Here is a 27,728-nt window from a genome sequence, read left to right on the forward strand (position 1 = left end):
CTCGACCTTCACAGTAGCATCTAATACTTCCTGGAGGATAACACAGAATCCTTATACATACAAACAACATTCTCAGCTTGCAGCTGCTTGTTGACCAACTTCAGTTAATACAAGTTAATACAAGGAAACCTAAGAACATTGAGACATTTGAAAATAAGCATTAATGTACTTTTAAAGTATTTTGGATCATTTACCTCAACTTACTAATAACTCTTGATTTCTAGGGCTTAATTGCACATGATTTTAAAAAAAAGCAATATAATGGCTTAACATTAATAAAATATAACATTAAAGATTTTTTTTATTGTGCAAAACATAAGCAATAAGCCTTATTAGTACAATAAGCTGAAAAAGCAAGGTATATTTAAAACAATATTTACATCCAGTGTGCAATTTTTATCCCTACTTCCAACTTTTGATGTGGAATCTACAATTCCCATCAGTAAGTGCTATTTGAAAATTCCAACAATTTGTTTCACCTTTTATTATTTGAAGGAGACTCAAAATTTGTTTTTGCATTAGGTTTTTATGCACAACTAAAACAGCTGTTTAAGTTGATAAACACAAAATAAGACACTGAAAAGGGGGAAAAATAACCAACATGCTAAAGGCATCCACCTAAACGGTGGCATGACCGATAATTTATAGCTTATATTAAAAAACTGAATTGATAATTGCTAATTCTGATTTTCCATTTTCAAGATTTTAGCAAATAACCCAAAATTTTGTTTTACAGTTCTGGCATCTGCTAATTGAAAAAGTAATTTAATTCAATTTTTTAATTAAAATATTTATCTTGCTAGATATGAAGTGCTACCAGTCAAGGCAGTCACAAAAACTGTTTGATGTTTACATAGCACCGTATAGACAAATATCTCCTTCAGTAAGAGAGACTATGTTCTGCTGGGGAACATAATCACATTGTCTCCTGAATATTTTAGGCATCTTTGCCTTCCACATCATGAATATGTGCAACTATTCCTTAATTTGAGAAAAAAATGCACATAATTCAAGCTTTCAGATGGTGCTATCATGAATTCAAATTCTCTTTGTATAAAAGTATCAAGAACTCTTCAGTAGTCAATTTAATATTCAAAAACAGACCAATAGTTTTATGTAAACTTGTTAAAAAACAAACAACCACATTATTTGGCTTTAAAGTGACAAAGTATTTTTCTTAATATAATTTACTAGGCATGTGAAATACTACCATGGAACTATAATTCAAAAAACAACAGAGACTGGACTATCTCTGATATTGAAATACTCAATTCAAATATATAAAGAATCTCCAAAACATGTAATTGCAATTCATTGCAGTGGTATTGTTCATTCCAATAATAATCCTTCCTATAAGGAGGCTGAATGTTAAATAAAATACATTAAGCTGTTGTAGTTCCCAATTAGAGAACATCAATATTCTGCCTCTGCCTCTCCTTGAGCTCAAATTCACTAAAATATGGACTAGGCTTTCTACTGAAAGAAAATGGGAAATAGGCTCACTATCCAGATGGATATCTCCTAGCCCTAATCAAAACCTTATCAGCTTACCCACAACTGTTAGATTTAGACTAGTAACATATCTTACAGTAAAGTGTTAAAAATAGGTGGAGTAACTAACAAGCCATCTTCTGTATTTTAAATCACAGAAATCTGCACATCAAAATATTTATAGAAGCATGAGTGCTGGTGACATCATCGACTCTTACAAACTGAGTCTTCCGTAAAAGGTACACAGATGGAAAAGGATGCCTTGAGATAAATGGAAATAAAATCCAACAGAAGATGGATTTCCCAATATTGAGCCTCAATTCCTTATAAACTAACAAACATATTTCAGTGACAGACATTGCTTATTATTTTGGCCCCATCCCTTTCTCAAAATCATTTTCATAAGCTGTTACCACTCCAATTAAAAAACAAACCTTCTTAAAATATTTTATATGGAGTTCTGGGTTCCAAAAATAAAATACATACGCAGTTTCATATTATTGCTATGAAACATCAGCTAAAAAAAACGAATGTTCATAAAGAAACCAAATTGCATTTTGTACATTGTATCTCTATTGATACAGTTCCCCATGTTGGAGAATTCAGTATTTTTAGAGAGTTCAACATGTGCAAAGTTCAATTAAATTTTGAAGAAAATTCCAGTTTCAAAAGTTACATGTAATTTTGTATCTGACAGGACAATTTAAAAAAAAAAAAAAAAAGCTGTACAAAGTTAGCTTCAAACCTCTTCATTCCCCCCAAAAATAGGCACTCAGTGGTTTAAGTGTGCAAATGGCTTCTTAGAAGAAACAGTGTGCAAACAGAGCCTGTTCCATTAGCTCTGCATTATTTAGTGATTTCCTAGAGGGCATTGCCATTAAATGCTATCTATGTATGACTTTCTAAAGAACAGAGGACATTCAGTCCACAGAGTCACAGATGTCTTTCACTTTCTCGTTGAAGTCTTCGGGTTGATCAGCGTACACGTAATGACCCGCACCGAGGATAGCCTGGAGGATGAAGGTGAAAAAGCACGTCAATATCACAAAAATGTAATAAACAAATAAATACTGGGACAAGAGAAGAACCTGGCTTTTACACATTACCTAAGAGTTGGCATTACACAACCTAAAAAACATTCTAAACATAAGGAATACCAAATTATTCTTTCCTTGTAAAGAAACTTTACAAGGAAAAGAAAGTGAAACTACTGCTTATTCAACTACTCACCTTGTTGAAAAAAAACCCCACCGATGAAGCGTGAACAAGTCACTGCACATCAAATTTAGTACATATATATACCTTGCATATCAAATTTCTCTTGTATCTTGATTCCCTTTGCTCTCCACTCAAATAACCTATTTCTAGAATTTGTTATTCTCTGTAAAAATGCTCGAAGTAAACTGTCACCACAGTGTACAGAAAAGGTACTTGACCTGTTTTCTATTTTACAGTCAGTTCAAGACTAATCTTTAAGAAAACCCTATTTTCCCCTACCCTCCTAAAAACACCCTCTCTTAAGTCTCTAACCAAATCCCCTGCAAGTTATTGTTATGTTATTGTGTTAAGAACTCCCAGAAACTCAAAGTAAAAATTACTTGGGAATAAATGCATGTAACAAAACCACAGAATCCCTGTGCATTTTACCAAACACGGCACGGCCAGTCCACATCTCTGTCTCATTAGAGCCCTTGCCCTCCTATGGGTTTTTGAGCATACCTGCAATCTTACCACTCCAATTTACCTTTTAGAATCTGTATGTGGCTTGGCAAAATTTTAACCTGGAATACAATATCATTTCCACAGTCCCTTCCAAAAGTCCCTGACGAGAGTGGAAAAGAAATCTCCCTGAATGGTATAAGCTTATCCCAGCAACATATTGTACAATTTTTAACAGTGACTTTCTGTTACAACTCCCTCTCTCTGGTTAAGCAGTTAAGTGACAATTTCAGTCTGGATGTCAACATTTATGAAATGTATCTGTGCTCTTTAACACACTTAGAAAGTTGGATAACAATGTCTTTTCTGAGTTCCAGCTCTAAATTCAGCTGTATCAAGTTATAAAATTTTATTTGGGTGACTTCTTATAGTATACGATCAACATTACATACTGTACACTTCTGTCCAGATAGTTCCAGATATCAGTACCATCACAGCTGGTGTGTTCAAATATTTTATCACCTCACAGCATTTTAACATGTATGCATGTTCAATTTCACAGCTGACTGATGTGAAAATGTGTGAAGAATACTTTTAGTTTGTTTTTATAGAAATCAACGACAAAAAATGCAGTGTGCACATTCACATCAAGTTGTAAGTACGCACATTTTAAATGACAATATCATACCTCTAAACAAAAATGTCTTAGGTAGTAACACAACACTAACTATTTTTTAATGACTTAAAAAAAAAGATGCTCACAAGAACCTAAGCACCAGGTACAAACTACTCTCATATCAGAGGAACAAATGCATTATGTAGACAGATGAAGAAAGTTTATCAGAGCCTTTCTACTATCTTATATATATATATATATATATATATGGAAATAGTATGAGTGGTGTGGTTTGAAACTCAGTGACCACAATACCTACTTCTATTAGTATATTGTAGAACAAAATAAAGAATCCCCTTGCTCACAGATCGAGTTTGGCTTCTAGTGCTACAGCAAGTTTTGTTCTTAGCCTGGGGACTCAACACTTTTGTCTAGGTTTTCTCTGATGTAACATTTGTTTTCTCTCTCTCTCTCTGTTACAGAACACAGAACTTATTACCCCAGGCTCTAAATCAAAAGTGACACCATTTCCACAGCTGGTATGAAAAAAGAGAGTCATAGAATAGTTTGGGTTGGAAAGAACCTTAAGGCTCATCTAGCTCCAACCCCCCTGCCATGGGCTGGGACACCTCCGCACAGACGAGGGTGCTCAGGGCCCCATCCAACCTGGCCACATAGATATGACTTAAACAAATCCACACAAAAAACAAACAACTTCTTTAGAAGTCAAACTTACTATTGTCTTCACGTAGGAATTTGGTCTCAGAGACTGGATAGTGCTGCCAGAATTGCCATCTATACATGAACGTGCTCCATAGACCACCGTGATAGGAATGTCTCGATCCATCTGTGAAATCCGTTGCAGCATTGGCCTTTTTGCCCATCCATAAGGAATCGTCATGTTCTTGAAAGCTGTTTCACCACTTCAAGGCATTCAAAAGGGTAAAAACAATTTCAATTGCCATTGGACCTGCTTTTCATCTAAAATAGAGTATCCATGCCTTTTGGTAGCACAGAGTGCATGAGGTTGGGATTTTTTACAATTAAGAAAAGGAAGTTTCCAAGGTTTACATATAATTTTCAACAGGAAGAGCCCAGGTTTTTGCAAGACTGAGTGGTAGCACTTCAAAGAATTAAATGCCTTATTTTTAAAGTCTTTAAAGAAATTCTTTACACATTAAAATTCTCCAACAATTATTTAATTAAGTAAAATGCTCAAACTCTCACAGAATTAACACAAATTGAGAATAAATATAGAATTAGGATACTTTTTACATTTATCAGTATCTGGAATTCAGAAAAAGTGCAACGGTACCTTTTTCTTCAATATAATAGATGCCACAATTTTAAAAAAATAGCATGCACACTGCTGCCATGGCCATTGGAGGGAGTAGTAGGCACTCAGTAAATGAACAACAGACTTTGAAACATACACTGGGAAATTCATACTCACCTGGGTGACTGCACATTGCAGTGATAGATATATTCAGCCACAGTGTTATCATCAAACATTGATGAATATTTTCGCTTGAAATCTGGTCTTAAACGTTGAACAAGGCTTAATCCTGTTAAAACAGGAAACACTGTTAGAGGGGGAATGTGTATAAACTACTTTATCAGATTGCCTAATGCTTTTCATTAGAGCCCTGAGAACACATCCCCTAGAAACTTGTGGCTTCTAAAGCTGTATTTGGTTTTACCATTTGCATGTCTTAGCAAAACACGATGGAATTACACTTAACAGGAATGAAATATAAATACTGTAAAGAATTTTATGCTGCTCCCGCCACCAAATACATATGGGGAATGTTTGAGTAGGGTCACTACAGCGACAGAAGAAACCTACAATGGGGACCAGCAAAAGGGCTAAGCACTGTCTTTTTGTCACCAGTTTAGTCTCACACGATATCAATATGTTCTGCATGCACTGGCAGCACTGGGTAGGTTAAATGCACTACACTTTTCAGGGCCAGGAGGCACTGCTGAAAAAGCTGGGCTGTCTTCTTGCTTAAGTCTGCCTTCTCCTCTTACAGAACAGTCTGCTTCCGAAGCTAGTTCATCTAACTAGCGTGTGATTGAAATAACAGAAGTCTATGATGAAAAACAGGTGTAGAAATCTTAACATAAGGCACAACTACTGGTATAAATGAAGAGACTTAGTGCCGAAAACCCTTGTCCTTATGCTCTCCTAACAAGCCAATAGAGAAGCGGGTCTTTTCAGGGGCCAGTTCAGGCCTTCTAAACTTAAGCGTCTTTTCTGAATAATTTCTCTAAGAAGCCTCTTTTACATTGACCAGATGGATCTTTGGGACAAGAGCCTCACCACAAGGCTAATCTTAGTTTAAGAGTATTACTCGTCCCTAATATCTGATCTAACTTTTCCATTTGAAGTCATTACCCCCGTGCCATCACTACAGACCCTTGTAAAAAGCTGCTCTCCAGCTCTCTTGCAGGCCCCCTGTAGGTACTGGAAAGTTCCTACAAGGTGTCCCCAAAGCCTTCTCTTCTGAATTCCAACTCTTTCAGCTTGTCTTCATAGGAGAGGTGCTCCAGCCCTCTGCTCATCTTCACGTCCCTCCTCTTAACTATCTCCAAGGGGAATGTCTCCAATGCTCTTATACTGGGGCCCCAGGGTTGGATGCAGTATTCCACCTGGGGTTTCATGAGAGCAGAGTAGAGGGGGAGAATCACCTCCCTCAATCTGCTGGCCACGCTGCTTTTGATGCAGCCCAGGATGCAGTTGGCTTTCTGGGCTGCAAGAACACATTGCTGGATCATTTTGGGCTTCTCATCAACCAACACCCCAGGTCTTTCTCCTCAGGGCTGCTCTCCATCTACTCTCTGCTCAGACGTGGTCAGGACTGCCCTGATCTGGGTTCAGAACCTTGCACACAGCCTTGCTGAACTTCACGAGGTCAGCATGGGCCCACCTCTCAAGCCTGTCCATGTCCCTCTGGCTGGCATCCCTCCCCTACAGCTTGCTGCCCACACAGCTTGGTGCCATCAGCAGACTTGCTGAGGGCGCATTCGATCCCACAGTTTGTGCTGCTGCCAAAGGTGTGTAACAGCTGATCCCAACAGTGATCTGTGAGGAACGATACTCAGCACTGGTCTCTATGTGGACACTGAGCTGACTGTGACTATTCATACTTATGTTTCCCCTTTCTCAGACGGCCGAACTTCATACTGTTGTTAATCTGTGCAATTATGATGATGTCACTTCTACCCATCCAGTCCTGGGCAAAGGCCTGGTATTATTTATGTAGACCTTGTCACAGTGATCTATGTTTTCGTAACCTGGAGATTATTGCAACACGCCCTTACGCATGCTTGAAACAGATTTAGAAAACGAATACAGTGCAAGAGAAAATAATTCCCTTATGAAACAGTGATTTAACTCCCAAAGCAATGAAGAATTTGTAAAAATCTGGCAATTGGCTTTGCTCTGTTTTCCCTACATAGCGTACAATTGCTGGACTTCTTTTTCTGTGTGTTTGGGTTTTTTGGACACAAGTGAACACAGCTGGCTTGGAATAAGAGTACTTGGAAAAAAGAGACTAATTCTGTGCCTTGTCCCGCTAACAGCATAGAGGCCACGGCATGAAGTGTTATCAAATTTTAGAATTCACTGTCTGTTTTGGTAAGAAGTGCTTTGTCTGTGGGTCCAATTCCAAAACACTTTCCCCCTGTGAATTTACAGGGGAGAATGAAACAAGGATTCAAGGCAACTTGGAAAAAAATCTGGAATGAAATTAGACTGTAAATCATTGTTGTAATATTTATTGAAGAAATTCTGAATTGTCTGGCTGATGTTCTCCACAGTGTCTATCAAAATACTGTAAGAAATTCTAACACTGAAGACACAGATTTCCACAAAAACGGTGTGGTCACACTGACATTTCTGTTGTGAGGAATTTTCCGGCATCCAGCTCTAGAAATGGAATTCAGAAATCCAACCTAAGCATCAAACCCCCATCAAACTGTGAAACTCCTGGGTGACTGTTTGGTTAAGTGAAAGAAAACATGCAAATCAACTACCTGGAAACCACTCAAAGAAAAAACATCTCTGGATTCTGTCTCTCTTTCAGTTTTAAGTATTTGCCTGTGGGACTGATTAAACATCCATGGGATACTATTGTGATATCCCAATGAACTTGGTTCACATTTGAACTTAAAGCTTTGAATAAGAGCAATTGACTTTAGAGTGAAGTTCAATCAACTAAGTCTGCCCATCAGCTTAAACACATCTGCAGGCAGAACGAACCCAGGGACCAGTCAGTGTCTTCATCAGGTTAGGTCTGATGTCTACTTGCAGCAGTGTTTAGACCTGCCTTCTCTAAGAACTAAGTTTCACCTGTCAAGAACTTAAGTTGGTGATGGAAAACTTTTTTACCAGTGCAGTGAGAAACAGATGAAAAATTTTTTAAAGGCACTGCCCCCCATGGCAACCTATAAGCAAGGCTAGGTGTGGGGGCATCTTGCCAGGACAGAGTCTGCTTCTGCAGCACGGTTTGACTTCACTTATTGATAAGGAAGACAATTTCAGCTTTGAATTTTCCCATGTGGATGTGGATTGATTTATGCATGCTCTTGTTGTTGGATAGAACACATTAAATCAGTGCGTATCACTCAATATTTTCCAGGTTGTTTTGTTAACCAAATTAGTATTTTACTTAAAAAAAAAATAATCTGTTTGTACAAAACATGTTGCTTGTCTGAAAAACTAAATTTGTCACACTATTGAAAAGAAACAAACAAATCAGCATATGCAGCATATTGAAATATATATTCTATAGAAATAGATTTAAGAAACAGATGTGGTTTAAATGTAAACAATGCCTAGAAATCTCATGAGTTTATCTTCAGACTGAATACCAAAAATGATGAAGTTGTTAATTAATTATATTTTGTGAGGGATCTGAAGGATATATTTTTCCAAGCCTCTCCAGAAGATAATTCAGTAGCACAGAGAGTAACAGACAGATAACCTCTTTCTCCTCTAGAAGGAATAGCTATAATGACTTTTAGATTTTATTACATTCTTCTCCCCATTCCCCAGATGAACTAAAACCACAGTATTTTTGGTTAGCCCTACCTAGCCCTAGTATTAGGGTATAGAGAGTTTATCTACCATTCCATCAGTGCTGTTGAAGAAATGGAAATAAGAAGTGCCACCATAATGCAGGATACCAATGAGGCCCACAAGATTTCCTAGACTAGTAAGAAAATGGCTAATGGAAAGAACCCAGTTTCAACTTCTCTAAACTCGGGCCAAAGATTCTTGCATTTATGAGAGACTGCCTTCTAATGTTAAGGGCATTTGGAAATCCCATTTGCTCATCAAACTGAATTAGAAGGGGAATCTAAATGGACTGTGACCAGAGGCAACCAGAAAAAACCTTTCACATTCACACCGCTTTGTCATGTTCCCCAACAGACATCTGCAACACCCAACTCACTATAACTGAAGCCTGTACAGACCATATAGTGTAGCTTGCTGCAGACTATCATACTAGCACTTCTAATAGCAAGAGTTTGCCTTCTTTCCTAAAGAGTTCAAACTTTCTTCAACCTCTCTCACTTTCTCCTCCAACTCTTTCCTTCGCGGCTGATACAGACTTGCAAAAAAGTTGATCATAATGCGCTATCTGCTCCATGTTTATGTTTAACCAAAATAAGAAATGGTATTTAAGAGTAGCTAAAACTCACCAAAGGGTCCTGCTATTCTTAGCCCAGCTAATGGATTAAATGGACTCAATATAGCTCCTAGTGCTTTGATCCAGATTGGAATTGGTCTTTCGTGTTCAGCATTGTCAGGCCTCTCTGGAAAACCCCATGGCTCCACTAAGATAAGATGCTTGACCCTGTTGGCAAAAAAGGTTCAGTGGTTTAAAGTACAGTAGCTTTTCTTTAAGTGAGCATGATGAAAACGTGCTGTTTTACAGATACATAAATACAGCCTACTTTAGTCACTTCTATCACAGAGGCTTATTACCTAGTTTCTGATTCATCAACCGTTTTGATTTCAATTACTAATTAGAGAGTGAATTGCACCTAATCATACGTATGAACCAGAAACATGGAAGCATATGTCACCAAGAGATACTCAGTATATTACAGATACCCACTGTCACAAACATTTGAGAGAAAGGATAGTCTTGTTTCTGCTTTTAAAAATAACCTAATCTAAATGCTCATTATTTGCAGGAGCAGTTTAATTTGACAGAAAAGAGGATAATGGCATCTGTTTCATTAAAGCGAAGTTTCTACAAGTCTAAGATCTCTGTTCAAAGAAGAGACACAATTTAACTGAAAAAACATCAAAGTAAAATTTGAACTGAAAAAGGCAGAATTAAACTATCAGTCGTCTTCCAAATTTATTGATTTTAGGTCATGAAAGAAAACATTAAAGAGGCGATTTGTAAAATTATTACTCAAAGGAATATCAGTACAGAGAGCACTGTAGGAGTTTCCAGCACATGCAACTATTGATCACTTCGTGCTGTGGGTTCCCCTCAAGCAAAATTCTAATTCATCCTGGTAGATTAGAATTGTCCCTTTCCCTTTAATTGTCCCTTTTCCATTTAATCTCATAATAACACCTACTCTTACATGTCCTACATAGTGGTGATTTCTGGGAAAAAGTGACTCTTAACTATAGTTTTCCATTTTAAGATGGTTTTCCATTTCAGATTCCTCATTATCATTCTCTACAACTACCTGCCAGGAGGTTGTAGCAACGTGGGGGTTGGTCTCTTGTCCCAAGTAGCAAGGAATAGGACATGAGGAAATGGCCTCAAGGAAGTTTAGACTGGATATGAGAAAAAATTTCTTCACTGAAAGGGCTGTCAAGCATTGGAACAGGCTATCTTGTTCTATCTGGTCTAGTGGGATGTGTCCCTACCCATGGCAGGGGGGTTGGAACCAGATAATCCTTTAGGTCCCTTCCCATCTATATCATTTCATGATGCTATGCCCAGGGAAGTGATTGAGTACCCATCTTTGGAGGTATTTAGATGTGTGAATGCAGTGCTTAAGGACATGCTTTCGTGGTGCACTTGGAAGTGCTGGGTGAACAGTTGGACTTGATCCTAAAAGTCTTATCTAATCTAAATCCGTCTATGGTTTTTATATTTTTATCTTTAACTTTTTACCTTTTTATCTTTACGTTTTCCTTCATTACGTCCTTCACTGTTAAAGCCACCAGATTATATAATAACACAGAATAGTTCATCATGCCTAAAATGATGCCAGAAATTATCCCAAAAGTTTTTTCTGGATTATGATCAGTTGGGAAACCAAAAACCTGGGCTTGGAATGACGGTTGGAAAGGATTAACATAACAAAGACATTTCTTGGTTGTCAGCTCAGCTATGAGAATACTCGCACCCTGCAGCAAACAGCAACAGTAAGAGAGGACAGGGTAGAATCTAACTGTGCAAACCAAGCAAGAGAGATCAGAGACACAGCAGAGAAAGCCATGAGGAGCCATTCAGGACAGCCAAACACTCTGCACAAACTATGGCATTAAGTATAATATGGCAAACAAATCAATAAAAATAAAGTAACCTTCGTTTCACATTTCCGTTCTTAATACTTTCCTTCCTGTTTGGCATTTCTCCTTTTGGTAAACAAGCCTAAAACATAACCCAGTATAACAGGAAGTTGACCATGAGAATCACTTCCAAAGTAAATGTCCAGAAATTGCACTATTTGAAAATCATGGCCCACTTCAAGTTGGCAGTATGCTAAACAGGAATCTTTTTGGATTAGTAGCTTGGGATTTTCCATGGACTCTGGTACAGTGTAGCAAATTAACGGATCATCTATGCTTGGAGAAACAGATCTACTTTCCTAACAATATGTATCCAGAATCCTTTAAGCCTCTAATGCATTGTTAGATAACCTGACTGAAAGCTGTGCTATATTTATCACTTGATTCAATGCTCTTTTAGGACCCTAGCAGTCAATTTGTTATTTTGGTGGTCTTAGTTTAATTTCAGAAAAACATTAGTAATGTGAGAGCACAAACTGAAACATCTCCAAATTAATTAATCCCAACTTAAGCGCAGTGATGCATAAAAATAAAGCATCACTTTTGATGTAAATCAGCAGTGGGCAAAAACAATATTCCCATCCCACAGGGATAGGACAGTGCCATATACAGATACTTTGGAAAAAGAGGTAAGGAAATAAGTGATCCCTACAAAAAGCTAACTACAGTTAGCTAGAAGTTGGTTTATAACTAAAAGGCTAATAGGTTTATATCTTTATTGCAATTCTGGATTTAGAAACACACCTACTTTTACACATCATTTCCAGCCACTTGTGCTGTCCATTCAGAAAGAAAAAGGCAAAGTGTTGTAGGGAAAAACGATGCATGAAATTATTTCAAATATATCCAAGTGAGAAACAAAGAAACAGTGAAACTTGACACGAATAGAAAAGAATAGGATATGTTTAGTAAAATACAGAATTTGCTATATGATGTGGAGAGTTAAGCTTACATTCAGTTTTTCACAGGAGACCACTAAATGTACCCCAACAAAAGCAATGACATTTTTTGATACAGAATTGCCTCAGTTGGTAAAATCCTAGTTCAGCAGGGGATATGTAATTTATAACCCAATTTATAAAAGAAATTTCTACTTTAAGGGGGAAAAAAATATTTACTTTTGGACAAAATATGGTGCAGAAAATGCTGATGAAATAAAATTAGAGAACTGCTGCAGATGGGTTGTCTTACAAAGAAATATGAAGTGGTATACAGACAATTTAAGTCAAAGAATCACTAAAATAATTTTTACATCATTCTGCTGGCACCAGGCTGACTGCTAGGATATAGGCATAAATTATCTAGGGGAATTATATTCAGAAGTTTCAATGTTATCCGTAAGAGTGGGGAGTTTGGCAGAAACAGGCCTATTTTCCCTTCACAAAGCCATCTTTAAAACAAAACATTCACCCATAAATATATTCACTGCTATTTCATCTTGTAACATGGCAAGGAGGTACTGAACTGAAGAGGCACAGAAAAGTATACAGAGGTACAGAAATAGTATACATATATAATCATGTTTAATATATCTACGTGTTTCCTTCACCTGGAAGGAACAAACCACACAATTCATACTTTGGTCTTAGAATTCTGTACAAATTCTTTAAATCATCACAGTCATCTATATAAAGATTATCTACAAAGAGCCTGATGAAAGAAAATCTATATTAAAATCAATACTCAAATACAGAAAAGGAATCCCTTTATTTCTTTATTTTCACATACCTTGATGGATATTTTAAGGAGTAAGCAGCAGCCAGGAATCCACCTAGGTTGTGTCCAAGCAGAATCATTTTTTCTAGCCCCACCTCCTTTCTCCATTCTTCTATGGATTCCACAAACTGATTTTCTGCTTCCCGAGCATCAGTGTCAAAGTGTGGTCTACTGCTACGCCCAAATCCCAAGAGATCAAAAGCATGAACGGTCCTGTTCTCACAGAGATCTTCAAAGTTGAGAGCCCACAGTCCAACACCTCCTCCAAACCCATGCAGGAGAACAAGTGGAGTTTTATTTGAAAGGTCTGGAGAGAATGTCAGTGTCCATATTTTATTTCCATTAGATATATACACGTATCTTTTATTGTATATGCTTGCAATACCTGGAGAAAAAAGGGGAAAAAATTGTGTTGCTACACACACCTGACAAAATATAAAGTACACTCTACTGAAACCACGTTTCAAATAGGAGCTTCTTTCAAAGGAGATAGCTTCTAATCAAATATCTACATAAGTAAAAAATGAAAATGTAATTTAAAACCTGTTTATTTCATCACAGTGTGAAAGATATAATGAAAAACTTCTCTCATTACATTAAATGTTAATTTATAAAAAATCTAGTTATATCTATGAAACTTATTAAAACCCAAAGACTTACATTTTAGCATTTTGTCCTCAGCCTCTTTAAGGTGTAGCAGTGATGTGGGACACCAGGCAGGAAGCCAGCTAAATAACCATCCGAACCTACAACAGCAATACAGAATAAAAATGTCTTGAGCAGCATGTAAGGTAATTTTTGGCACTGATTCTTTGAAGACATTTCTTTTGCTGCTCTTCATAAGACAGCCCACGTTAAGTACCTGGTGTGAAGAATACTATTTTTGCAGTGGGAGGGAATTCATTTTTCCATTTTTTATAAGGTAGCATCACAAACAGGGGCATTCTTCAAAGGGTGAGCAGTTTTTCCACCATGCCCTCCTATCACAGCATACTGATCTGGAGACATGAACCCTCATATCAACCCAACTAGCTTGGCAGGATACGTAACAATCACTGGAGTTTCCAGCCTCCTCTCAAGTTACTTTGGAAGTCTGCCTGCACATGCATAACCTTGCATGAACCTATTCTTTCCAAAAAAGCTGCCTTCACCAGCCTAACCTGAACTGATTATTATTCTAAATTTAAAAAGTGAAAAATAAGCAGGTTTATCCTACCAAGCAAAAACCTAGGAGTTTAATTATGAACTTAGAAACAAAGTCCCAGAGGAAAACAAACCAGCAATTCCCTCAACAGAAGCTGCTTTTCTAGCTGTCAGTTGCTATCTTGGTACTGCCAGCTTGACCATGAGAACAGGGGGAATGACTCAGCTGGCAGCACTGCCCAGCCCAGTGTTGCAAAGGATACAGCAATTTGGTACAGCTCTTCCTGGGTGCTAATCTACCCCCTGTTTTTAAGACAGAATCTTATTTTTCCGTCTCTCAACTGCTTCTGAAGTGGCTTAGACTACCAGTGCAAAGCTGCCACTGCAGGACCATTCCTCGCAGGGAAGAGGATGTCACTCACCAAATCAACTTTCTCTAGCACTCTTTTTCTACACTGAACTGCTTTCCTGTTAGTTACAGAATTTTCAGGACTGAGAGTATTAGTTATACAACATCTAATGCTGAAAGACTATTAAGGTTACTAATGTCCAGTTTTTCAGTGTGCACAACACATCAGTAATAAATTAAAGATTGGGCCCCACAAGTTCTTTACCCAAGGCATCTTTTCCACACATTCTAAGGGGCTGACCTACTACAGCTGCATAGCTCCTTAAGTTGATGATATGACATGGAAGGTTTTATGGGAATGCACAATGCAACTGCAAGCAACATTTTTCAGATTCATAGAAACCTGTGAGGGGACATTAAGAAAAAAAGCCCCAAACCATATCTGAACAGAAAGTATTAATCATCCAATCACTCAGACCCACTGCTATTCAGTATTATTTACTCCTCTACACTGATATCTGGCTGTTCTGTAAATAACCTTCCTGACCCATCAGATCACTGGAATTGCTCTAAGGAGGGACCACGGGAATTGTTTTCATCATTTTAATTGTGGGGCTGGGAACAGATGTTTGTACATCCTTCCATGCCATGTGCTCATGCAGTCTAAGAAATGAAGGAACTTAGCACCTTATAGGAAAACGGGCATCCAAGTATTCTGCTTCCACATTAAACTATGCATTTATTTAAAAGTAAGATCTTTAAGAAGTTAAAGCTGGGACAAGCCAGAAGTAATTTCACCCACAAGTAACCGTGAAATCCGAGTTTAACAACAACACTAATTGTGTCCAGAGCTATGAATTACTCTGGTAAATTATTAAAAAACAGCTAGGTCACCACTCCTCTGAGTCAAGCTTTCAGCTAGTTACATGCTCAACTAGGCATTTTCATTCTTAACTCTTGGGTGAGAAACAAAACCAGTCACCATTTCCCTTAAGCTGAAACTCAATGTACTGTTTCTTCTCAGAAAAACCACTACATCAGCGATCTTATTTATTTATTCACAGAAATGTAAAGCTGCAACATATCAACAAGAAAATAGTACAGGGATATGGCCACAATGAAATAGAAGTGATGTCTACAGATCACAGTCCCAGAACTCTATTTCCTAGACTTAGGGAGGCACCTGGATACTTAAGAAAATTATTTAGGAAAACATATCAGAATGGTAAAGTTGCCCACTCCTTCTTTTGTTACTTACAAGAACTGTTTACAAATACTTAGATTTTAATTCAGAAGAGGCATTGCATACATGTACAGTTTGACAAATACAGTTAGCAAGCTGAAGCTTTTAAAATTAAAACTATGTTTGCAATTCTGTCCTGTTGTACTTGCTGAACTAAAAGAGTAAGCGGTAAAGGCTTTCAGACAAAAAAAAGTGAGTATTTTTTAGACATACTATTTTAGGAAGAAAATATTTTGTTACCTATAGTCAAGACTTAATCCTTTGTTTGCCTCCTTCCAGAAAAGATTTACTACATCGCTAGATGCTTTCCACACATGGAGAACAAACATTCATTTAATTATATTTGAATATTTTTTCTGATAACTTTGGAAGGCTACAGTTGTATCATTTCTTTTGTACATCTGTGCTAAATGTGTCTTCTAAATGCATACAGGAACCTCCATTGCTTACATGGTCTATCATTATTATTTCTGTGATATAAAGTCGTAAGTGCTACATAATGTCAAAAATGAAGCAATGGACCTTTCAAAACAGTGTGCACACCAGCAATGGAGATGAGTTATGGAAGAAAACAAAAGATTCCAGCAGTAGCTCCACTTTGAAAGTGAGCTACCCACTGCCAGAAGAGGCAGACCCCACATTGCTCTCATCACCCACCACTTCCCTTACACTCTGTTCCCACCTGTCTTTTTGTAAAGTCAAGAGCAGAATCTTGTATTTTGAGGAGTTAGGAGGTCCACTGGCCTGAGCTGCTTGCTAGTTCAGAAAGTGGGAAATAAATCTGGCAACTGACAGCCCAATTTTTTGTAATTTTTTACCAAATGTACTTACAGATGTTACATATCAAATTACCAAGGCACATAACCAGTGGAATTTAACCTGTGTGTGTGTTTGTGGCCATGTAGTAACATAACCCATTGTGCACATCCACGCTAAAATAATCAATAACCAGCAGTAGGGCAAAGCATTACATAGGGTGATTCCTTGCATCTTCAATTTGGGGTTAGTTACATTCTTCACATCCATCTGAAAATGCCTGGAGTAAGAGAGGCTGGAAAAATCAGAGGCTAGCAGGTGGGGTGGCTGCTGGCCTGCCAGGCATTCAAAGAAATCACTCTCTCTTGCCAACAGACCTCTACACACACTTCCACACTTGTTCTAACACATCTAGGGAAGGAGACCAGAAGGTAAGGGAAAGCCCTGGAGACACCCACTGAATGACCTTAGCGAAAGCCAAGGTGATTAGTGTCAGCCTAGGAGATTAGTGGGGACCATCAGTAGCCTATGTTGATGATTAAACACCGTAATAAATAATGCAAACAAAAGGGACACATGCACAAACATCTGACTAAGTGGAGCCGCAACCACCACAGGCAGGGGCCAAGCCACCAGGCAGGATCTAATACATTGGCTGGTTGGAGCAAGTGTTCTGAGACCATGCTTGCAAGCATAAGAAAGGATAAAAATAAATAATTATTACTATATTTTGACACTTAATGAGTGAATAAACATTGTGTTAAGTGTAGCTCAGGGTAATACTGCTTGTCCTTGGATGCTTGAAGGTTAATTTGAATCAAGATCTTACTGTCAGCACTGCTTGAATTGCCTGAGAGTAACTTTCAAAAGAACTGAGAATCAAATAGAGGCAGAAGTACAAGTGAGCCTGACCCACCCATTCACCTCCACTACTCAGATCAAACCAAATGAAGAATGTGGGAAATTGGTTGTACCACCAATTTTGGAGCTTTCTGTCAGCTCCATTAACCCAACTCAGCTTGGTGAGAATTGACTCCATGCAACACAATTAATGGATCTGCAGCCAGTCACAAATACTCACAAAAAGTTTGTGAAAACTTAAGATACTGCTGAAGAATTGAAAACATACATTCTAACAATGAGGTATGTACTGAAACAGCTGAGCAGTCTATTTGATTTCTGGCTTGTAGTGTGGATTTAAAAAATGGAAGCTCTATCACATAAAAATATTCAGCAGAAGTTGCTTATAACTCTATCCAGGAGATATAAATGTACAGAAATGGAGCTCATTCTCTCCCTTTTCAAGCTTACAATTTACCTACATTAAAGTTATATGAATGCATGGCTTACAAGATGTAGCAAGCTTGAAACCATTCAATGGAGGCATCTCCCCACATACACCAGCATTGCAGACCTAGCTGATATGACCCATGGAAAGTCTGTGGGGCAGAACAGCAAACCAAAAACCCTGGGGTTTGCAAACAGGTTGCAAAAAGGTAACAGAATTCCTCCAAAGCAGAGTAAACAAATACAATACCCTTTGCTACATGATTACCTGTCAAAAATTTCTGACCCACCAAGACAGGACATGCAAAAACCTTTCTAAGGTGTTGAATATAAAATCAGCTTTTCACTAAGAATTTTGAAGTCAGTATGGTAATCAAAATTCCCAGTACAGACCAAAAACCATGCAGCAGTGACAGGAGCATGGAGAACAGATTTTCCTGTCACAAAGAATTATTTGGACTTTAAAATTACATCAGTAAGGAAGCCAGTGCTCAGATTATACAACAAATACACAGCAACTTGTGAAGGAAGGTTTATGGGAAAGTAACCGAATGCACAAGCAACAGAGCTGCACATCTGTTTGTCTTCCTCTCAGGAAACAAATGCATTTAATATTTTTAATTGAACTTTTGCAGACAATATTGCAAACTACCAAGATTTTAGCTAGGGAGCAAGCTCAAAAAGGCTGAAACATAGAGCGAACTACTTCAAGCTTTACCCTTTACCCTTAAATCTTCTTAGAATGAAGTTGATCTCTGAAAAACCCTAACCCCCACCTCTCCTGACTCTCAGAATTAATTTCAACCATTTAGAAGTAAGTAAGGACAGAAAAACAAATTAATGCAGAGAATTTGGTACTGTTTCTGCCCAGCACCAAGAGGAATGGCATTGGGATTTTCAGGGTCTTTCAGCTGACAATGCAGCTATATAAGCACCCAGCAATTTGAGCTAGCTCCACTTTAGGAGACTCTTACACTGTAACAGAAAAAAACAAAGGTAAACTATTGGAAAGGCAGCTCAGATTCTACTCTCTTGTTTATGCATAAAGTACTTTTGCAGTACTGTGCTAGCAAAGGAATTCAAAATTGCCAATATGTTGAAATCTAAATATAAGCAACATAAGGTTCACACTTCTAAGGTCTTACATAAACCTCGTCCCATAAAAACACCATGTTAAATCTCACAACTCATTCAGCCCTTTCAGTTGTTGTAGAAATACTAAGAATGGGCAGAAAAGAAGTGAAAAGAAGCATCAGGTATTCATAACTGATAAAGAGGTCAGCATATCAAATTTATGGCAAAGTGCCAATTTTAAAAATAAAACTGTTTTATTATAATGCTCTATAAACACTTTACAGCTAACACAAGATGGATGCTTAAATGAAGTAACTACAGATACCCTTTTATTATTTTCATTATCTCCTTTTTACTGGATGCTTTCTGCATTTTCCTCAGCATAAGTAGTCTAAACAAAGCTTAAGAGTACAGAGGATGGTTTCTTCCACCATCAACACCACTAAGTTTTCAGAGCAAATTCTATATTTATTTGCTAACTTTCAAGTTTATGGATAATAACCCAAAAAAATAAAAAGCAAAAGAAACAGTTAAGGATGACACAATCAAACAAAACTTTCTGTATCAAAATGTCAGAGAAAAGTAGCAGGTTTACATCTGGCTCATTTCTATACATGACAGAATTGAGTTATAATAAACTTTTCCTTTCCTATTTCATTAATTTAATAGCCTGCAATATGAGGCTATTGGGTGCTGTTTACATGACTGATTATGGTAAGAATTGATCCTTCTTTGTTAAGAGTTACCAGCAACATCACCATGGCAAGAACCCTATGTAAAGAAAAATATTTTAGTAATCAGTGTATCCAAGGTCCATCTTGGTGGCTGTTCTTTGGGCCAGATCTGTGAGATTCAGGTTTAAAAGGCACTAGATTTTAAAGCAAGTAATTATGGTTTAACACAGCTACAGAAAACCCAGAAAGTTAACCAGCAGACCTATGAACTATCAAGGTGGAAAGAAAGACTGTGAGTCAAGGTGGTGGACATGAAGCTTTTAAGTCAGAGCTGCCACTGACAGACAGTAACATATAATCATGACATCAAGTCCACATTTAACTAGGCAGGGATGTTTCTGCAACAAGGCTCAGGATATGATTTCATGAGAACCTCAAGAGCATAAACAATTTTAGGAGTCCCTGAAGTCCTTCATTCCTGTCCCTAAAGTGCAGCATGTTCTTTCATGCTTATGTCTTCTGAGAGAAGTGCATATAGTCAGAATCATTCAGGCATACACAGTAACTGTTGTTGTGCAGGCTGTGTAGCCAGGGACAAAGCTTCTGCAAGTACAATAGAAGTCAGATGTAGCAACCACAACAATTTGAATGAGATGTTCCTAGGACAAAACACTCTGGCAGTTGCAGACAAAAATCAGGAGAAGAAAAACATTCCATGTTTCACTTTCATTGCATGAAAACTAAAATCCTCAGGGAAAGACCTTGAAGTGCATACTAAAGAGGCAAGACCCAGAAGCAAGCATCAGGAACAGTATGGAAACAAAAAAACTCCTTGCTTTAAGAAATGTCTGTTTACCATTTTCACAAGGAGACAAAAAAAAATGGATGAAATCATTGTCAACATGTTAAAAAAGGGTAACTTTTTTTTTTTCCCAGATGACATTATAACCCTGCCCATAAAGTTCTGTTTAGATGAGTTTTGAGCCAAGATGTTCCATGCAATTAGATGTTGTGAAACTATTGGATACTTCAGTAATATTAAAACAGAATGTTTTGAAAACCTCTGCATAATATTTCTAGGAAGTGTAACATACATCAGCCCCATTCCAACACAAAACCCATGATAGGTTATTGCAGAATATTCCTCTACATTAGGGCAGAGGTGAAAACAATGCATTCCTCATGTACTTACTGCATCTTGAACTCTGTGTTCAGAACATTCAACATCAGAATTAATATAAAAATCCAGAAGCAAGATTTATTACCGTTTTTATCAAAATTAACTATTACTTATCAAAATTAACTTGAAAATGTACCTAACAAACATGAATCCATAACCAATGAGATTTTCTGGCTATTTTAGAGATATTAAAGTTTACTTTAAAGTGACTATTTTGAGTCATTTGAGCAACCTGAGCATTCAAGAAGTGGAGAGGACCTACAATTCTGCTCCCTTCCATGTTGGACCTCAGACACAGGTACACCTTGCAGTATAATTTGCATCATTACAGCCTCCTTCCCCTTTCCTGAGTCTCCAAGGACTGCCTTTTTTTTTTTTTTTTTTTTTAAACCATACATATCCTTTTTTCTATGCTTTTATAATTTCTTCCACCCTCTTTCTAGCTACACCCAAAGGTGCCCATTTCTGGGCAAGTGCTTTTTCAGTACGTACCACAAGAATGAAGTTTACCCATGGAGTGTCACTCAAGCCTGCCACCTGCAATGCTCATACTGCTTACAAAGCAGCTGTGATAGCATCCAACTCAGTTTCACATTCTTATTTAAAAGCTTAAAAAAATATCCAAAGAAAAAAAAATATTAGCAACTACATACCAAGTATGGAATAACACGAGAATACAGAGATAAAGATGCAGAGGAGAAGGGGGAAGCCACACAGCTCTACCAAAACTCCTCAACATTGTAACAGAGACTACGGGTTAGGTACCACAGAGGTCCTACCTCTGCCCCCTCCACAGTAAACTCACATCAGATAGAACTTGGCAATGCCACCTATTTCACGTGTTTTTACAAACAACACAGTGCACGCTGCACTAAGAATTTGTGAAGAAAAACATAACTAAAATTAAGGAAATTAAAATTTCCTCCTGGAGCCCCTCAGATGTTATTCAACTTTGTACTGCTCTTATTTTATTCATACATCAACTGATGTACTCCTGCTGCCCTTCAGATATTGCATGACTTCAACCTTGCTTAAGCCTTGTCAGGCTTCTGATACCTACCATGCCAGCAGCCCATATTTCAGCCTGTTCCCAAATTCCATCAAACTGGACAAGAGCAAAGCACACATGCAACAGGCACCTCTCACTAACCTGCTCCATTGCCCATCCACACTCTACACTGCTTCTCTTTTAGTAAAATTCCGTTGTATATTGTGCAAAATTTAGATCACAACAGTAGAAGGTGAATATTTTCCTTTTTCCATAAGGGCCCATATAAAAACACAGATCTAAGACTACCTAAAGCATATGATTACTTCCCTCAGCTCCAAACATGCTATACACAAACTCCACTTGTACACAAGTATGTATACACATTGAGGGTTGTTTCACTGCAACTCATTAGAGCAGCTTCTGTGATGTGTTCCTTTATTATAGTCACCTAAGGTGACAAAGAGTTACCTATGTCAAAATTTAAGAACTGGTATTCAACATTTTGGACTCACTATCCCCATTTCCATTTTCTGGAAAACCTAAGTGGTGCACAACCCTTTTGACCACAGACTACTACATCTTACACCACAAATGCTTTAGATGTCAAGGAAGTGTAAATAGTGTTAAGAAGTTAAATGGATCTAAAAAGTCATCCCATCAAAAGTCCCCTTATGGAAAGGTAAAGATGTAATTAAGAAGCTTTTGTGTCAGTATGACACCAAATTACTAAATGCAACCAAGAAAAAAATGCTACAATGGTCTGTTAGAGCTCTAACCCACCCCATTTCTGTATTTTGCCCTTTGCCACACCCTTCTCTCCCTCACTTCAATATATGAGCAGACTTTCTCAATGGCAACAGGCGCTCTTACATCTCCTTTTAGAGAATGCATTTATTTTATGCTCGTGTCTTCCCCACCTTTCCACAGTCTCCTATCATCTTGAATTTTCTAGTACAACACACTCAGAGCACCTTCCCTCTCTGCCATTCCTCACCATGTCACCATGTGTTCTTGCTGCCACTTCAAATCCTCCTTCTACCCTCTTAACCTTATTCCAGATCAACCTCATCCCTTTACACAGCTTCACTGACTCACAAATCTCTCTTCTCCACTGACCTCTCTCCTGCTGCTCAGCTTCTCATCTGGATCTTTCTGAGCCAATATAAATGCAGACACTCACCTTTCCTCTCATGCCCTCTTCTCCCTGGCTGTCAATGCAAACCATGTACAAAAAACCATCCCAAAAGAATGTCAGAATTGCAAGTAAATACTCGGAAGTTATGAAACACAAGCATCAAAATTTCCTCAGCAAGAAATCTTAATAAACCACTATATAAAATAATAGACATTTTAATAGTTTGTCAGCTGGGAGAGTTGTTCAGAGTCTCCCACAGAAGTTCAGAACAGTCAGAGAACCCCCAGCACACAGACACTGTCCCTTTCAAACAGGTAGGTCTCTGACTGGGTCTATCAGCCCCAGCAGGCTCTAAAACAACTTTTCATATACTCAAATATACATGCAATGCTGGCTAGAAATGATGTTCCGATGTTCTCTAATGACCCATAATCACCAGCACTATAGCAGTCCCACAGCTAGTTGCCCCTCTGGATTTATAGCTTCACTGTCATTTCCACTGGGGCTAAGATCTCTCGTAATTCTACTTTGGCAGCTTCTGAAGAAGTGTCTTTGTTTGATACTTGGAAAGTGGGGTTATGAGCATCTTTCTTCTGCTACCAGAATGAGAAGACAGCCCCTGCTACATTTTGCCATCTTTTCCTCTCTCCCTTTAGTCTGCATTAGGAGAAATGAGAGATCTTGATGAACACTGACCTTCCCTCACAAAATTCATACAAGCACCAGAAACCATTAGAAATAATCCCATATATGCCTGAAAACCTGCTCATACAAATACCTTCTGATGAGCTCATGCATGTAACAGGCTTTAAGTACTGAACTGTGACTGACACAACTCTGCCAGCTAGAAAGATAAAATCAGAAAAGAGGAAGGAAATGACCTTTAACCTTTTTCCACATCTGCTTTCCACACTGCACTTACATCTCACTGTTTTTAAAAATGCAAGTTGTAGCTACCAAACTTCTGTTTGGTCACCTGCACTACAGGAAAGAAGAAAAGTAAGAGGACCCTGCTTTCAGCAGCCTACCCACTCAGTTTGCTTTAAAACCTACATCATGTAACCAGCAAAAATTCTGAGTTGAGAGTGTCCATTCATGCTGTAACACTGTGAACCATCCTACCAGGAGAAGACACAGGCTCTATCAAGCCTAATAAACTATTCCTCTTTTATTAATCAAACAGCACACTTCAAAACTGAATTCTGTAATACAAACAAGCTTGAAGGATAACACAAAAATGATTGTGAACGCTGGTGTTAGAGTGTATGTCTTTACTCCAAGCCACTATTTTGTGAGACTAAAGGCCAATTACAAGCAATTTGATGTGGGCTTGTAACTGCAGATGTCTTAAAGTTTTGTTTTAAAGAAAATGATTCTACTTATCTCAGAGGGGGAAAAAACCCCAGTATTGCAGTTTGGGGATCTCTTTCTGTATGTATACACACATTTAGTAGCTGTTCTTCCTAGTTATATTACAAGCTATAAGCAGTCTTGCTGCATCCACAATTAATAAGTGAATTCAAAACTGGCAAAAGGCTCACACGAGGCTGTCTGCCTCACAGGCAGAACTCTCCATCTAAAACCTACACAGAGAAGGTCCAAGGCTGTAAACAGGTTTGGAAATCACTAGCAAGTGACATGTTAACCAAACAATCACTGTCACTGTGACTACTAAAGCATTTGCTTAGTTAATCTTCTAATTCAAAGTTAGGACAGGGTCATGAATAGTTTTCATGAGTATTTTTCAGCTGAGATCCTCCAGAAAGCTAATGAACCACTATTATTCTGTTTTCACCATGCTTTGCACAGTTACCAAACTGCAACAAAACAAGTGTGTTGCATAACAAGTTGAGTCATACTATTGTTTTCAAAGCAGATAAACTTTGCATTTATTCTTTGTGTGCACCTGTCTCTAGTAATTTAATCTAGGGGTTTGATGGTATATTGTAACTTCCTACCACTGCCATGGCATTCTAAATGAAAAATCATTTAACATATTTCTCTTGTTTATAAACTTCCCCCGGGTACTGACCACTGATCGACTTCAAAACATGAACAAATGCTAATTTTAATTATTGCTAGAAACTGACCAATAAAAGCACTAATATTTCAACACAAATGCACTTTTTGAATTAATGGAAAAGGATGATGACATTTTGTTCTTAGAAGTCTTTAGTGAGTTGGGAAGTTTACTCTGAAAAATACCACAACAACATCTCATAATTCAGAAGTTCTGAGAACTAACACCCCTTAAAAGCCACCCAGCTGTGTACACCACACGAGAAACTTGCAGTAATCCTCTTGAAAATTCAGCCTAACCCTATGTCCAGATCAACGAGTGTTACGATCCTGCAATCCTGAAAGGCAACTGGAGTTGAGGGCACTTGGCACGGTCTCAGTAGCACTCAGCACTGTGTGATCATAATGCAGTTCAGGCTAATGCGCTGAATGAACACACAAACAAAACAGGCTGAAGCAGAGCTATTTTAAGACTTGTACTTAGAAAACCTGTAAACCAGCAAAAAGAAGCTTTACAAACTACTTGTATTTAAGACCGTGAAGGGGTTAGAAAGAACAAAGAACCAAGAAGAGTTTCACTTGTAGTTTCAGGTGGGTAATGTTGCAGAGGTTGTGTGGAGGTGAAGATAAAGCTATTTTAAGTCTGAGGAGAGGAGGAGAGTGCAGAGTTACAGAGCTGACAAAACTGTACAGTGCTTTGAAAGGGAAGATTTTGGAGTTTGCCTTTAAAATGAGAATGCTGTGTACACATGGTGATAAGGGCGTAACAGGGAATTTGGAAAAAGATGGATAGTCCAGATCTGGTCAGATTGAGCTGGCAGAGCAGGAAAATAGGTAAGATGAAATACCAAAATCCCAAGCTGGAAAAAGGACTAAAAAAAGAACAAGACTGAGGATGCAGGTAGTTTTGGAAGATAACAAAACAAACACATACCATGACAACATGCAAATGGCAATATACTTAATTAAGAAGTCATGAATGCATGGCATGATTTTCATGCAAATAACTGAAGAATTTTAAGTCTGATTTCTCAAAATAACACAAGACTTAATTATGCAAGAAGGGAGATGTAGAAGAAAAGGCAAGAAATTAGTTTTTGAGAACTAGGCAATCAGTAACAGGATATATACCACCTAACATTTAAAGCATAGAGAAAGAGGAAAAATTAATGTAAACAATGCATATAAAGCACATTTACACATCTGACAGAAGGAATAAAGCACATGTATGACTAAAGCAGAGCTAGACATATTCCGAGAAAGCACTGTTTGGATTAGAACCATAAAAAATATGATGGAACAAACTGTGAGATAAGTGACCAGCAGATATCTTAAGTACGTTTGGTAAACAAACTCAGAGATAGGATGATTGAATTATTCTACAGGTACAGACAACATGCTTGGGGGCAATGGAAGGGTGTAAAAATGGGTCTGCAATGGAAGCTTAAGTGTAACAAGAAATAAAGCATACACTAAGAAGGCAAACTTGAGTAAAGAACATATGAATTGAAGAACAGACCATTGATTAGTAAGTTGCACACAACCATCTGAACGTACACACACAAAAGATATAGTGAGGAACTATGTAATTTCAGGCAGAAGAATGATTATTAGCTATAATAAAGTCATTTATCAAGGGTGTAAGTGGTTACAAACAAGTATTAGAGATACATGTTAAGAACAGGGTCAGGGCAACTTATGCCATAGGAGTTATTTCAGTAGATGTGAATGCCTTGGGAGAGTGAAAGGAAAGAAAAAGTTAGCATACAGTACTGGAAATGTTAGAGCAACAGCGCATGCTTGTAATTTATCAATGTGCTCTCATTTCCTACTTATATGAGGTACAGAATGATGACACAGATAGGCTGACAAGTGTACTGTCTGCTCTACATCAAAGTGAACGTACAGAAGGAGAAGATGGGGTATCTGTATGCACAGATAAAGCCGCAGAGGCACACAGGAGCATGGGCCAGCACTGTATACAGCGTGTGACCTCTGGGGCGCAAAGGGAAGGGTGGATGACAGTCGGAGTGCGCACACACGCCAAAGCAAAGCGGTAGAACAGGCGCAGGGACACGCCTGCAGACAGGTGTGCAATGACAACAGCTGGCCAGCCACGGCCGAGCGCCAGGGCAGAAGGAGAAGCAGCGGGGACACGGGCTCGCAGGGAGCCGGCGGCAAACCCTGCCGGGAGCCTGCCCGTGCCAGAAGGCGGGAAGCCATGGCAGGAAGGCGGGCTGTGCGGCAGCAAAACATGGCAGGCAGTGTGCCCACACTCCGGGGAGCGCCCGAGCGGCGATGCCGGAGCGGGCAGGGCCGGAGCGGAGCGCGGAGCCCGGCGAGGCGGGAGCCCACGCAGCCCCCGGCACAGGGGCCGGCCGCCGCAGCCCGCAACCCGCAGCCGGGCCGGCGGCGGGAGGAGGCGGGAGAGCAGCACCCGTAGCGGCATGGCACGGCCCGGGCGCCCCGAAAGGCTTCTTGCCGCCGTCCAGGACAGCCGCGGAGAGAACGGGGCTCACCTCGCGGCCGCTCCACTCACCCTTCGCTAGGAGCCTCCTCCTCGGCCATGGCGGCGGCGCGGTGGTCGGCAGCTGACAGCGGCGGAGGGGCGGCGGTGGCGGTGGCCGGCAGCGCAGCGAGGGACAGCGCAACGGCGGCGGCACCAGCCATCACGGGCTCCTCCCTCTCTTACTCCCTCCCTCCTGCCCGCCCTCCGGCTGCGTCATCCCCGTGGGGCCGCCCACAGCCCCGAGCGCCGCCGTGCGCGGCCTGGCAGCGCCCGCAGCGCCGCGGGCGGACCCCGGGGTGTGTGTGTGGGCGCATGGGTGCCCCTCAAACGG

At 39.0% G+C, this 27,728-nt stretch overlaps 1 protein-coding gene across 1 annotated transcript; it reads right to left on the bottom strand.

The window, feature by feature from the left end:
* Positions 1-283: 283 nt before the first annotated feature.
* On the bottom strand, positions 284-27,580 carry ABHD5 (abhydrolase domain containing 5, lysophosphatidic acid acyltransferase). The gene is made up of 7 exons (XM_041466520.1): positions 27,428-27,580; positions 13,698-13,783; positions 13,050-13,422; positions 9,476-9,630; positions 5,220-5,331; positions 4,503-4,689; positions 284-2,501 (listed from the first exon to the last, which is right to left on the bottom strand). Exons 1-7 carry the CDS (start codon positions 27,556-27,558, stop codon positions 2,412-2,414), a joined length of 1,134 nt encoding a protein of 377 aa, XP_041322454.1. The 5' UTR covers positions 27,559-27,580; the 3' UTR covers positions 284-2,411.
* Between the last annotated feature and the right edge of the window lie 148 nt (positions 27,581-27,728).

This window comes from Pyrgilauda ruficollis, unplaced genomic scaffold (genome assembly GCF_017590135.1).
Source record: "Pyrgilauda ruficollis isolate IOZ18807 unplaced genomic scaffold, ASM1759013v1 scaffold2, whole genome shotgun sequence".
Taxonomy (NCBI): Eukaryota; Metazoa; Chordata; class Aves; order Passeriformes; family Passeridae; genus Pyrgilauda; species Pyrgilauda ruficollis.